The sequence below is a fragment of the Manis pentadactyla genome, chromosome X (assembly GCF_030020395.1).
Source record: "Manis pentadactyla isolate mManPen7 chromosome X, mManPen7.hap1, whole genome shotgun sequence".
NCBI classification, from domain to species: domain Eukaryota; kingdom Metazoa; phylum Chordata; class Mammalia; order Pholidota; family Manidae; genus Manis; species Manis pentadactyla.
This window is the reverse complement of record NC_080038.1, coordinates 25,061,894-25,077,049: the sequence shown is the minus strand read 5'-3', so window position 1 is coordinate 25,077,049 and position 15,156 is coordinate 25,061,894. Positions and strand designations below refer to the sequence as shown.

Below are 15,156 nucleotides of genomic sequence, written 5' to 3'. Positions count from 1 at the left end.
TGGGTTATGAGTCTTAGGCTGGCTTTTCCATAGGCAAGGGGTCGCCAAACTAAAAAAGTACCAATGGCACTTTGCAAGTCCACGGCCTTGTATCTACCTTCCTGTATTTTCTTTCTTGTAAGACCCTCAGGAAGTAAGGGCAGGTGTTAAGACCACGTCTTCTCCAGTGAGAAAAAGGGAGGCCACACAGGTAAGAAGTTATGGATGCGGACATGAACAAAGATCTTCTGATGCCATGTTGCATTTTTTCTGTTACCCCCAGGCAAACTCATGGGTTCAGCAAGATTGTGCGGATAGACTGGGAATCCAGCCCGATCACCAGGCCCTGAAGGGAGGGAAATCCCCAACACTCTTAAAGACCGGCCAGACCTCTGTAGTCAGTCCCTCGCTTCATTACTCGTGTGCCTTCCAGCCTAGGGTGGGAATGGTTCCTAAACCTCAGCCCAAATCCTCCTCCTTTGAAAGAAGTCTTCAGAATTAGGCACAGAATGGGTAGGAGGTAGCAGGGCACCTCCCAGGAGGGCAGTCAACACCTGAACGCCCGAGTCCCTCTGTTCAGGCCCTCTCCCCTCACGGGCAGCCACGCTGCTCCCTGAGTTGGCCCAGAACACTGGGGAGACCTGGACTGGGAATCCCCACATGGTGTGCCATGCGCCCAGAGAGCTCCACTGTGAGTGCCTTCTCTTCGGATGCAATAGCTAGAGGGGGTGGCTGCAAGGCACACATGGACTGCTGGCAAATCCAGCTCAGGGACGTAGACAATCCCAGGGTTTTTGCCAAGTCCAGGGGGCTGTATCTCTACACCGAAGCATTGCCTGTGGTGATGTCTTGGTTGACCCCTAAAACTGTCCCCTGAGTGGTTCTGCCTTGCTTGCTGGGCCCATCTTTTTTTTTTTTTGAGAGGCCATCTCCCATATTTATTAATCAAATGGTTGTTAACAGAAATAAAATTCTGTATAGGGGACTCAATGCACAATCCTTAATCAACCCCAAGCCTAACTCTCAACAGTCTCCAATCTTCTGAAGCATAACGAACAAGATCTTACATGGTGAACAAGTTCTTACATGGTGAATAAGTTCTTACATGGTGAACAGTGCAAGGGCAGTCATATCACAGAAACTTTCAGTTTTGATCACGCATCATGAACTATAAACAATCAAGTCAGATATGATTATTCATTTGATTTTTATACTTGATATATATGTGAATCCCAGATTTCTCCCTTATTTTCTTTTTAAATAAAATGCTGAAGTGGTAGGTAGATGCAAGATAAAGATAGAAAGCATAATTTAGTGCTGTAAGAGGGCAAATGTAGATGATCAGGTGTGTGCCTATAGACTAAGTATTAATCCAAGCTAGACAAGGGCAATAAAACATCCACGGATGCAGAAGATTCCTCTCAATAGAGCGGGGGTGAGGTTCTAAGCCTCACCTCTGTTGATCCCCAATTTCTCACCTGATGGCCCCCCTGTGACTGTGCCTGTCTTAGGTTGTTCCTCCCTTGAGGAATCTTACCCTTCTCTGGCTAACCAGTCATCTTCTGGGGCCATACAGGTTAATGTAAAGTTGAAAAGTGAGAGAGAAGCAATATTCTTTGAAAAGGTTAGCTTTTTACTTCTTTGCAGATTTATGCCCTGTGGCTTCTATGCCCAGCATTTGTCTTGAGCTATCTTTACCACTTGGAAGAATTATGATACTTGGTAATTTTCGATATGAGGCACGAATTCTACTAAAGGGCTGTAATTAGGAAGGAAGAAGAAAAGCTATAGAAGTAGCAGGTGGAAGAAAACATGGGAAGATTGATTATTTCTTTGACATATCTTCTTGTAGAGTAACATAAGCATGTATAGGTTTTAGCAAACTACTAATTAAATTGCGCACACACATTAACAGAATAGGAATACAGATACATAACAAAAGCAGACCTACAATTACCAGCCATATCCAGTGGAACCAAGAAAACCAGTTAGGTACCCTAGGCATTTGTGAAAACTTATCAATAATATGATGGATATTGTCTAACTGAATTTGAACAGTATGAGAAAAATCAGACAAATTAAAACAACACATTCCTGGGAACTGTTCACATCCCATATGTTCTTTTAACGATAGTCTATAGTAGCACGATTTTGAAGCACTGCAACTCGCACTTCTCCTAATTCTTGGTTGAGTTCTGACAAGACAGAACCAGTCAAATTTGTTGTTTTACTGTATGCACAGGCCAGCTTAGATATCTCCTTCTTCATTCCAATGCCAAGTCCAGGAACCGGTGGGATGACTGCAGCTACAACTGCAAAAGCTCCAGGATCAAATGAAGTTTTTTGATGATCATCTTCTGGAATGACTCTTCCAGAGGATATTGATGTTGGAAGTTCTTCTTCATATCATTTCTTAATTCGTTTTCTGGGTAGGCAAATTAGGCTTTGATCCTCTGTATAAACACAAACAAACCCTTTGGCCACACTTTGATATGACCTTTATAATATTGTGAAGAACCTATTGGAGATCACCACACAGGGACTGCTTTTTTTTTAGGAGAAAGAAATATTATCCGAAAAATGTACTTCCATATCTGATCATACGACACCTTTTAAAAGATCAAAATTAAGGATATGTAAAGCATGCATTAATTATTGATTTGCAGTTAATTGTATCCTATCAGGGAGTAATCCCCCCCTTTTTTTGGTTATAATTAATCTACAATTACATGAAGAAAACTATGTTTACTAGGCTCTACCCTACACCAAGTCCCCCCCACAAACCCCATTACAGTCCCTGTCCATCAGTATAACAAGATGTTGTATAATCACTACTTGCCTACTCTGTGTTGCACAGCCCTCCCCTTGCCCCCTACCCCCCACATTATACATGCTAATCATAATACCCCCTTTCTTCTTCCCCAACCTTATCCCTCCCTTCCCTCCCATTATCCCCAGTCTCTTTCCCTTTGGTAACTGTTAGTCCATTCTTGGTTTCTGTGATTCTGCTGCTGTTTTGTTCCTTCAGTTTTTCTTTGTTCTTATACTCCACAGATGATTGAAATCATTTGGTATTTGTCTTTCTCCTCTTGGCTTATTTCACTGAGCATAATACCCTCTAGCTCCACCATGTTATTGTAAATTGTAGGATTTGCTTTCTTCTTATGGCTGTATAATATTCCATTGTGTATATGTACCACATCTTCTTTATCCATTCATCTACTGATGGATACTTAGGTTGCTTACATTTCTTGGCTATTGTAAATAGTGCTGCGATAAACATAGGGGTGCATATGTCTTTTTCAAACTGGGCTGCTGCATTCTTAGGGTAAATTCTTAGAAGTGGGATTCCTGGGTCAAATGGTAAGTCTATTTTGAGCATTTTGAGGAACCTCCATACTGCTTTCAATGATGGTTGAGCTAATTTACATTCCCACAAGCAGTGTAGGAGGGCTCCCCTTTCTCCACAACCTTGCCAACATTTGTTGTTGTTTGTCTTTTGGATGGTAACCATCCTTACTGGTGTGAGGTGATATCTCATTGTGGTTTTAATTTGATTTCTCTGATAACTAGTGATGTGGAGCATCTTTTCATGTGTCTGTTGGCCATCTGAATTTCTTTTTTGGAGAACTGTCTATTCAGTTCCTCTGCCCATTTTTTAATTGGATTATTTGCTTTTTGTTGTTGAGGTGTGTGAGCTCTTTATATATTTTGGATGTTAATCTTTATCGATCTGTCATTTACAAATATATTCTCCCATAGTGTAGGGTACCTTTTTGTTCTATTGATGGTGTCCTTTGCTGTACAAAAGCTTTTCAGCTTAATATAGTCCCACTTGTTCATTTTTGCTTTTGTTTTCCTTGTGCGGCACCCATCTTTATCCCATCTTTCCCTCTCTTGTGATTCAGAGGGACTCCCTGGAAAAATGATGACAAGTCTACTTAGATCTACAGCCTCTTATTTCACCTGGAAAAGGATTTCCTCAGCTGCAAGGCTCAAAAAGAATTGTGATTACCCTCCATCTCCTATTACAAGCCCCTCCTGGTAGTGTCACATTTCACAGCTTTTCTTAGAGAAACCCTGGCAGGGAAGAATAGATACTGAAGGGCCCCCACCAGTAAGATGGCGAACTTCCGTCTTCTCTTCCGGGTCCTCAGTTCCTGACGACACCACCTAAAGACCAATCACCTCTCTCCCCACTCCCACTCCCAGCACCTAGCCAATAGCCACCAGCCCCGTAGAAGTAACACCACACTCACCCCATGCCCCTTCTTATATAACCCAGCACCTTTCCCCAATAAAGTGGAATTCTCCGGTGAATTGCTGCTGTGTGTCGCTCCTTTCCTTTCATTGGTGCCAAAACCCGGGAGACGGGACACCCCAACTGGGCCCCGTCTTCCCCCTTCCCCCCGACACCAGCAGAAGCTTGCCCTCGTCCTCTTTTTCCGGCGCTGGCTCCTCACACTCACCACTCCTCTCTGGCCTTTAGGTAGGTTTTCCCCCAGAGTGGGCCACTCTTCCCCGAGCTATCGCAGTGCCATTGACCGTGATCGTCTGGCAAGGCCCTGACGCTCAGGGACGAGGAGGGAACTCTCCTCGCCTCCGGCCTTCATGGCTGTGGCGGACCCTCAGGCCCCCCTCCAACAGCCATAAACCCCGCCTCAGGCCTTCACAGCTGCGACAGACCCTCAGGCCCCTCCTCTAACAGCCATAAACAAGGTGACACCTTTGTGGATGAGAACGCTCCCTTTTCCACTTCCTCCTTCCATTCTACCTGCCGAAATCCGTTCCTTCCGCTGAAAACTCCTAGTACTAGGTACCTCAGACTCCGGCACTCTGCCTTCTTAGAGAAGTCTGGGTGACGACCCACACTTCCTAAGAAACCGACTCGTATACGAGTTTCCGCAGACCACCAAGGATCATCAGGGACGCCCTTTGTCTCCTTGCCGTCTGCTCCCAGTCTGAGCATCTCCGTTCGTCTTCCCCTGTTTGTCTCCTTCTCTGTCCTTTAGCCATGGAGCCTCCTCATCCCTCCCTGAAAATTCACCTCTTGAATGCCTGCTCAAGCATCTAGCCACCCTCTCCCTGACGCCTGATATAAAACCAAAACTTCTCCGCAAATACTGCTCCCAAGATTGGCCGACATAGCCCCTAAACAATAACAACCAATGGCCCGCAGGGGGAACTCTTGATCCTAACATCACTCGTGATCTCTTTAACTACTGCCAGCACCTGAAAAACTGGAAGGAGATTCCCTATACCGAAGTTTTCTGCCTCCTCCCCCCGCCTCCCCCCAAGTTCTCCTAGCCTGCAAGCTGTCTCCCCCGCAAAAGCCTCCCGTTCACTCCCTTTACCCTCCTCTCCTACAACAACCCCTCCCCCTTCCTCCACCACCATCTCCTCCCCCACCTCACCCCCCTGAAGATCAAGCCTGAGCCTTTCAGCCCCCCTCTAACTAAGTTCCAAGAGCCTCCTCCATCTTTGCCCCCATCACCTGTTTCTCCCCCACAGACTGAGCCAGAACCCTTCAGTCCTCCTCAGACTCGGTCCCGAGGGCCTCCCAAAATTATCGCCCCCCCCCGAGAGGTAGCAAGATCTGAAGGCATCGTGCACGTTCACGTCCCTTTCTCCTTAAGAGATTTAGCCCAACTTGAGAAACGCCCAAGTTCCTTTTCCACTGATCCCACAACATATATCAGAGAGTTTCAATGGACCCTCCAGTCGTACAGCCTCACACATCATGACATTTTCATGCTCCTGGCCAATACCCTCCTTCCTGAAGAGCATAGACGAGTTTGAGACTTCGCCCAAATGCATGCCACCTAAACCCACAGGACTGACCCCACCTTTCCCCTGGCCCCAGTGCTGTCTCCGAACAAGACCCACACTGAGATTATAACACCACCGTGAGTCTCCGCTCTCGAGATATCTTCACCTGCTGCATAATAGCAGGTCTGAAAAAAGCAGCTCATAAATAGTCAATTTTCAAAAGCTCCCTCCGAGTTCTTAGACAGACTCCCTCAAGCCCTATTACAGTATACCAGCTTAGACCCAGAAACGCCTGACGGGAGACATGTCCTTATGACATACTTCCTAGCTCAAAGCTACCCCGACATTAAAGCTAAACTCAAAAAGTTAGAACAGGGCCCCGCTACCCCACAGACTGAGATCCTAACAGTGGCCTTTAAAGTCTTCCATAACCGGGAGGAGGAGAAGGAACGCCGTAAACAAAAGGCTGATCAGGCCAATTTCCAAATGTTGGCCCAGCTGATAAAACCACAACCTGGGCACTCTTCTACAAACAAGCCCCCCACAGGAGCTTGTTTCAAGTGCAGACAAGAAGGACATTGGTCAAGGGCTACCACCCCATGCCCCAGATGCCACAAAAAGGGCCACTGGGGGTCTGATTCCCCAGCCACCTGAAGGGGAGGCTGGACGAACAACCCCCATCCTATGCCCGCCGTAGTGGGGCTGGCAGAAGAAGATTGACGGAGCCTGGGGGCTTCTCGCCCGACCATTTCCATCACCAAACAGGAGCCCAGGGTTACTTTAATAGTAGACGGTCGCCCCATCTCCTTCCTCCTAGATACAGGAGCCACCTTCTCAGTCTTGCAGGAATACCGGGGCCCTATCACGCCTGCCATTACTCCATTACAAGCCCCTCCGTAGCTCTATGTCCTCCTGCCTCTATCAAATTACGTGACCCCTCTCAGTATATCTGTCAGGCCCAATACCCCCTAACCACTTCAGCCCTCATAAGCCTCCAACCCATCATTCAAGATCTTTTAAACAAAATTACCTCAGACCCACTCACTCCCTGTTTAATACCCACATATTAGCTGTTAAAAAAACCAACAGATCTTTCCGCCTCGTCCAAGACCTTCGCCTCATCAACATGGCCATCGTCCCTATCCATCCCTTAGTCCCAAATCCATACACCCTTTTATCGCTGCCCTGCCTTGGCCTCCTGAGACCCCTCCTCCCAAGATTTTTTTGCCTTCACCTGGACAGACCCATACACAAAACATTCTGAACAACTCACTTGGACAGTTTTGCCACAAGGCTTCCGAGTCCACCTTATTACAATATGTGGATGATCTTCTACTCTGCAGTCCCTCGTAGGAACAGTCTCAACTTGACACTGCCTCCCTACTTAACCTTCTAGCTTCCAGAGATTACCGAGTATCCCCCGTCAAAGCTCAAATCTCTTCCTCTTCTGTCACTTACCTCCGATTTCTTCTATCTCAACAAAGAAAGTCCATTACCTTAGACAGAAAACGGCTCCTCTCTGACCTGCCCGTTCCCAAAACCAAGACAGAAATCCTTTCCTTTCTAGGCCTGGCTGGGTATTTTAGAGCGTGGATCCCTAACTTCTCCCTGTTGGCAAGACCCCTATACGACCTCAGCAAGGGCCCCCCTGAAAAACCATTATCCTCCTCACCCCGACACTCCTTCATTAAGCTCCGTGGAGCCCTTGTGGAAGCCCTAGCTCTCCATCTTCCTGATTTGTCGAAGCCCTTCTCATTATACATTCATGAGAAGTCCAGTCAAGCTCTAAGAGTCCTAAGCCAATATTTTGGCCCATCCTTTGCCCCAGTAGCTTATCTTTCCAAGCAATTAGACCCCACAGTTCGGGGATGGGCCCCCTGCCTACGGGCATTAGCCGCTGGACAGCTCTTGCAGAAAGAAGCTCATAAACTGACATTCGGGGCGCCCCTTACCATTCTGTCCCCACATCACCTAAAAGATCTCTTAACCTAAAAAAGCTTACAGACTCTCCCTCCCTCCAGACTCCTGACCTTACTGTCCTCTTTCCTCCAAAATCCCGTTCACCGCCTTTGCCATCCATACCCGAATCATGACTTTTTCCTCCTTTACTGCTCTCTTGCTTTTTCTCCTCATTCCTATTGTCTTCCCCGCCACCCCAGCCTCCTTTGTATGGCGATTCTAAGTAAGACAGACTTACACACAGCATCAAACAAAAGTTACTGCCCTCATTGCCACATCAGACTGCCCTCTGAAAGGCTGCTCCGAGCCTTTATACCTCCACTTTCCTCCCTCCACTGAAGTGTTCACTAGCAGCTACCTTTATTCTCCCTACCTCTGCTTCCTCTATGACCAAAAACAAGCCTATTGCAGGCAATGGCCAGACACCTACGGGGGATGTCCCTACAGGTCTTGTGCCATTCACTACATGGGTAACTCCCGGTACCCACAGTATTACTCCTCCAACCGTTTCATGAAATACCCCAATGGCTCATTCTCCTTATCAATCCCAGATCCCTGGGACTCTCGATGGTCCGCCGGGGTCACAGCCTCAGTTTACTATGGGGGGGTCCTCGACCCCCACAGTACCCTTCATATCTCTCGAGAGTATGTTCCCTCTCACTCCCAGATCTCTCAAGTTGCATCAGATATCGGACATTCTGAAAAAGTCATTATCCAAACTCTTGACGGCACTTCTTCATCTTCTTATTCTCCTACTCTTAGTTAGAGCTTATTCAAGACACCACCATCTTTCTCAACCACACCCTCAACACCGCCAATTGTTTCTTGTGCGCATCACTACAGCGCCCATTGCTGGCCGCCGTGCCCCTTAATATTTCCAACTACTCCTTCCATGCAGAAGGACAACCCCTCCGTCCCCTGGCAGACATACCCCTATGAGAACCAGAATACGCAGATAATCTCACCATCCACCACTGTGTAGGCCCAGCTCCACCCCCCTCCAGTGCACTTCACTGCCTCTCTATCTAACACCCCTACCTCCGGCTCTAAGACTTTCACTCAACCGGGACACTTCTTTTAGTGTAATGGCAGTCTTTTCAACTCACTGCCTCCCCACTCCGATATACCCTGCATTCTCGTCACCCTAATCCCACAGCGTACACTTTACAGCATGGCAGAATTTCTTAAGCTCCAACCTCCCTTGCCCTCGTGCACAAAAAGGGCTGCTTTCCTTCCCATCATGGTCAGTATCTCTTTGACCACCTCAGCCATTGAGACAGAGGCAGGGTTTTCGGGAAGAGCCTTGGGTCACTCTCTATGGGCAATTAAAGATCTCAACGACAAACTTGAGGGAGCCCTGACATCCACTGCCGATTCCCTGGCCTCTCTCCAAAGACAGGTCACTTCGCTAGCTAAGGTCACCCTTCAAAACCGGTGGGCCTTAGATCTGCTTACAGCCGAAAAGGGCGGCACCTGCGTCTTCCTTCGAGAAGAGTGCTGCTATTACATCAATGAATCTGGCATTGTAAAAACTGACATTACCAAACTCACCGACCTTGCCTCCAGCCTCCACTTTGCTTCCAATTCCAACCCATTCTCTTCAATACTAACAAACCCTCTCCTTACCTGGCTCTGGCCCATTGCAGGCCCCATAATAATCATTCATCTTGCCTGTCTCTTCTTACCCTGTATAATAAAGTTCATCAAATCCCAAGTCGGAAAAATCTCTAATCAAACTTTCAACCAGCTTTTACTCAGGAACTATCAGCTTCTGGCCACAGAAGATCCCTCACCCTCACGTGACCTCCTCACCACACGCTGAGATGGACCCCTCTCTCCGCTGGAAACTGTTCCTGGAAACAATAGCCGCAGACGCCTGGCTTCTGGCACCCATATCCTCTTGGCACCATTGGAATCAACAAGTCCTCGACCTATAGTTACAGAGAACCTTCATTGATTTCCAACCTGAAGAAGTCCACATCTACTCGTCCTTACTGTGGGGAGTCCTATCAACCCTTTCCCCCCAATCCTCAAGCCCTCACTCCCTTCTCGGCCCCCGTTCAGCAGGAAGCAGTCAGAAAGAAAGCAACGTCCACAACCCCATAGAGGAGAAAGGGGGGAATGAAGGGCCCCCACCAGTAAGATGGCGAATTTCCAGCTTCTCTTCCGGGTCCTCAGTTCCCGACGGCGCCACCTAAAGACCAATCACCTCTCTCCCCACTCCCACTCCCAGCACCTAGCCAATAGCCACCAGCCCCGTAGAAGTAACACCACAATCACCCCATGCCCCTTCCTATATAACACAGCACCTTTCCCCAATAAAGCGGATTTCTCCGGTAAATTGCTGCTGTGTGTCGCTCCTTTCCTTTCAGATACAGCACAGCTCAATGGTTTCTCAACTTCTTGTACTTCCGTAAGACAAAAGTGACGGTTCTAAACCACTTTCTTTTGTTTCAGCTTTGGGGTCCACAAACAACCTTTTGAATATGTGCAGCAACAGCGGCCAGAAGAAACATTCACGCCAATGGAGTTGGTGCGTTTGCACTTTCCCAGGTCTCTGTCCATCGCTGTAAGCCTCCTCATTTTTCCCCCCTCCCCTGTCACACAGCGCTCAGAAGGGGTGAGCAAAGCTTCTCTGCGTGTGCCACCTTGCTGAATACGCACAGCCTTCTCAACTCCTTGAGTTTCAATAATACATGGGAGTGAGTCGTGACTTGGTCTTCCACCCCTGGAAAACAGCACTCTGAGACACACAGCTGGGTGCCTGTGAGCTCCTGGCCACGCCCTGTTACTTGAGGAATTGACGTCAGAAATAGTGGTTGTTGCTAAGCTCACCAGAGTGATGGGTGAGGACAGACTAAGGGAAAATGGCCCTGAGCAAGAATGAAGCTCTCACTCTGTTAGACACGGAGATTTGGTGTGTGGGGGGATTCGTTACTGCAGCACTCTGTAGCCCGTTCTGACTGATAAAACCCTCCAGTGCTGGACAGGAGAGGCGGGCATAGACAGACTCCAGCACCAGGCCTGAGCTTCCCGTCACCTGGAGGCCCCAGCTCTGAATCACTTCAGTTTTTCTTCATGAGCCATGACATTTGGGAAAATAAAAATCATATTAAGTAATCATACTAAGTGAATTGACAGATATTCCTGTATGGGATAGGCACGACCAGATGGAAAAAAGTGAGCAAGCCCACAAATTAATTGGGGATTGTGCCAGGCTAGGGTGGCTGCTCATTAATAAAAAGTAAGAGAGTAAACAGGCTGGTCAAGATTCAGATTAAATGCCTACTCTGCTCTTCTCAGGGCCTATTAGAAGAAGCAAAATTCCATTTATCACATGCACACAGATCTGCCACCAATTACCTACTAGGGCCAAATCAAGCTCTTCATGTACGTAGGGATGGACACCAACAGGTGCGTCAGCTTAACCCGGAAGGCCTGCAACGCTCTTTATTACAGTGCTGTAGATACCTGCCTGAAAGTATTCCATCTGTTTCCACAAACAATCAGCTTGTTAAGCGCCGTGAGGCACAAAGCTGGCTGGATTCCCTGGAACCACAAAACCATGAGGAGCTCTCAGACCTTTTCTAGAAAATCAAAGTAATTTCACCACCTTCCTCAGCTGCTTCGCACTGGCTCCCTGCTTCCCCAGACAGCCCACTCCCGCCTTCTCCTCAGAGATGCTCTCCTTCCAGTCCACCCCCAGTCAGGCATTCTATGCCTTTAGATCCCAAATACATTTCTGGAATCACATCACTGGTGAGCAACCCATCAAAGTGCTTCATGTGCTAATCCAATTCCCGTGCGTTTGATTATGCTCCTAGTGGGGTGAGGATAATGAGGAGTGCTAAATTACCTAAAAAGAAAGAAAAATCATGACTCTCATGTAAACATAAAATATGCACACACGAAGATTTTATTTAACTCATTAATTCTTGAGGAAACGAGGAAGACCTTACAATTGTTTTAAAGGAGAGTTCCAAGAACCGTACATATACAGGCAGGCAGAAGGAATGTTGAGATTAATCACAAATGGGTTCAAAATGGGTTCAAAATCAGTTGCATTCCACCAGACACAATTCATTTGCATTCCTGTGGACAAGAACCATTGGCATTATTGTTAGTTTTTCACAATTTACGTTATAAAATAGCTCAAAGTCAATGAAAGGCGGAGACAACCACAAGGGTGCTCTGAAAAGGACATCCAGTAAACAATTTCTTTGCCAATTTTAAGTCTTTCACAATATTTCCTGATAGGAGGAAGGCCTCTACACATTCCCATAGGAACCCACATCTAGTATAACTATCAGAAGCACTGTCCCTGAGATAAGAAGAGGCATTTCTACTTGTGGAGGCCAAAGCGTGCTTCCTCCTGAACTCTAAACGTCAGTAAGTGCTACAGACTGAATGTTTCTGTCCCCCCCAAAATTCACATATTGAAACCAGCCCAAGTAGTCGAAGACAACAAAGGATGGAAGCCTCTTCCCTTTTAGAGTGTTGTTACTCAGAATGTGGTCTGGCATCACCTGAGAGCCTGTTTAGAAATTCAGAATTTCAGCCCCAGTCTAAATCAGAATGTACATCTTAAAAGATCTCAGAGCTAAACAAATTGAAAGGCATCCCACATTTATGGGTTGGAAGACTTAATATTGTTGATAGTAATACACCCCCAAATAATGTATAGATTTAATTATGATCCTTATCCATATCACAGCTGGCTTCTCTGGAAGAAATTGGCAAGCTTATCCCAAAATTCATATGGAAATAAAAGGGGTCCAGAAGAGCCAAATCAATGTTGATTAGGCAAGTGGTTTCTTGGATATGACACCAAAAGCTTAAGTGACAAAGAAAAGATGAATTGGCCTTAATCATAATCATCAGAAGTTTTGTGCTTCAAAGGACACCACTAAGGAAGTGCAAAGACAACCCACAGAATGGGACAAAATAATTGCAAATCATATACCTGATAAGGAACTTGTATCCAGAACGTATGAACCCTTGCAACTCAACCATAAAAAGACAAACCATTCTAAGGGGTAAAGGATTGGAGTAGACATTACTGCAAAGAAGATATACAAATGGCCAGTAAGTACCTCCAAAGCTACTCAACATTATCAGTCCTTAGGGAAATGCAAATCAAAGCCACAACGTGATAATACTTCACGTCCACGAAGATGACTAAAAACATTTTTCAAACGACAATTGGAACCTACACACATTGCTGGTGGCAATGTAAAATGGCGCAGCCACTTTGGAAAACATTCTGGCAGTTCCTTAAAATATTAAACAGTTATACGACCCAGCAGCCTCACGCCTACGTATATACTCAAGTGTTCATGGTAAAATTATTCATAACAGCCACAAAGTGGAAACAACCCAAATACCCACCCACTGATGAAAGGATAAATAAAAGGTGGTATATTCACATCATGGAAAACTATTCAGCAATAAAATGAAGATTAAAAACATTATGCTCAGTAAAATTTATGTGTATGATCCCATTTATTTGAAATGTCCCAAAGAGGCAAATCTATAGAGCCAGAAAGTGAATTGGTGGTAGCAAGGCCTGGGGGCAGAGGGGATGGGATTGACTACTAATGGGCAGGGTGTTAAACTTGGGAGTGATGAAAATGTTCCAAAATTAAATTGCCATGATGGATGATCAACTCCACCAACATACTAAGAACCATGTAAAAGTTTGCTTTCAAAAGGTGAAGTTTATGGGATATAAATTACATCTCAATATAGCTGTGATTTTTAAAAATGATCTCAAGACACTCAGTGCACAGTTGCCCTGGGTTTCCTGCCCCACCAAGGCTGAACGGGATAGGACCTAGAAGGCCGACCCCATGCCCCTCTGTCCCGCTACGTGACTCTGCCTAGCCCCACCTCCCCTTCTGACTCCGCCACACTCTGTGCCCTCACGTCACTCCGCCCAACGCCCTTTACTCCGCCCTATCCCGGCCCAACTTGTCTCTGCCCCGACTTGACTCCACCCCACCCCCGCAGGACCCCGTCCTCTCGCGACACTGCCATGCAACCACATGACTCCGCCCCTAATGGATCCTCCCACTAACAGTTACTGAAAAGGGACCGCATTTCCTGTCCCATCCCAGAGCTGCTGCTTGGTCCAGAGCCTGCCTGCCTCTAGCCTCTCTCATTGCTCTCCGTGGGAACACGCTGAGGCCACCTGCGCCTTCACCACCACACTGCTTGCCATGAATGGTGAACAGCCATCCCTAGTGGTGCAGAACTACCCTCTTGAGTGCCAGGCTGCTGTCAACAAACAAATCAACATGGAGCTCACCGCCTCCTACACGTACCTGTCCATGGCCTTCTACTTCGACCGGAATGATGTGGCCTTGAAGCACTTCGGCCAGTTCTTCCTGCGCCAGTCCCGTGGGAAGGGCGAGCGTGCTGAGAAGCTGATGCACCTGCAGAACGAGCGCGGCGGCCGCCTGAGCCTCCGCGACATCAGGAATCCCGGCGGCGACGACTGGGGGAATGGCGTGATGGCCATGGAGTACGCCTTGGGCCTGGAAAAGAGGGTCAACCAGAGCCTGCTAGATCTGCACCGCCTGGCCACCGACAAGGGCGATGCGCACCTGTGTGATTTCCTGGAGCGTCACTATCTGCACGAGCAAGTCAGGTCCATCAAAGAGCTGGGGGACCATATCAGCATCCTGCGCAAGATGGGAGCCCCAGAAGCCGGCCTGGCCGAGTACCTCTTTGATAAGCTCACCCTGGGCAGCAGCGACAAGAACTGAGCTTGGACGGCCTACCCCGTAGCCAGGGGCAGTTTCCCCTGGCCACCATGCCCAGCAGCCTTATTGAAAGATTGCCCTTACAAAGCGTTCACTTCCGTTTTTTCTTCCGGTTTTGTCATTTCTTCCAATAAAGGTATTTCATTTTTGTTAAATTAATAAAGGTCTCTGGTTGATTCTGTGTGCCAAAGCCTCCCCTTTTAAGTTTTAAAACAGGTCTCCAGGTGTCTCTATCCACCCACGCCCCATCCACGGACAGCTCGGCATCTCCACGGACGGAGTGAGATGGTGTCCACGGGACCAGGAAAACACAAAATCCATCTTCCCCTTATAAAGGAGTGTGGGTCGGATGGGGTTGGGGTGAGGTGGGTGGTCTGGGTTGTGAGGGGGTGGGGTGAGGTGGGTGATCTGGGGCCCTGGAGAAGGCAGGCACGTGACCATGGTAAAGACATAAAAGAACATAGCCTAGAATTCATCACCGTAGTTGCCCTAAGATAGAAGGAAAGAGGATGGGATTGGGTGGGGATTAAAATGAGGGGGATCTTTCATAGACAAAAGACTCGTGGTTGCTACTGGGGAGGGGGGAGTGGTTAAAATAGGTTGAGGGGTTAAAGAGGCCCTAAATCCCAATTACGGTATAAGTTAGCCTCATGAAAGTACAACATCAGAAATATAGTCAATAATA

At 47.3% G+C, this 15,156-nt stretch overlaps 1 protein-coding gene across 1 annotated transcript; it reads left to right on the top strand.

Annotated features, from left to right (window-relative positions):
- Positions 1 to 13,753: 13,753 nt before the first annotated feature.
- On the top strand, positions 13,754 to 14,474 carry LOC130681843 (ferritin heavy chain-like). Its single transcript, XM_057495430.1, has one exon. The coding sequence runs from the start codon at positions 13,926 to 13,928 to the stop codon at positions 14,472 to 14,474; it is 549 nt and encodes a 182-aa protein (XP_057351413.1). The 5' UTR covers positions 13,754 to 13,925.
- The last annotated feature ends 682 nt before the right edge of the window (positions 14,475 to 15,156 follow it).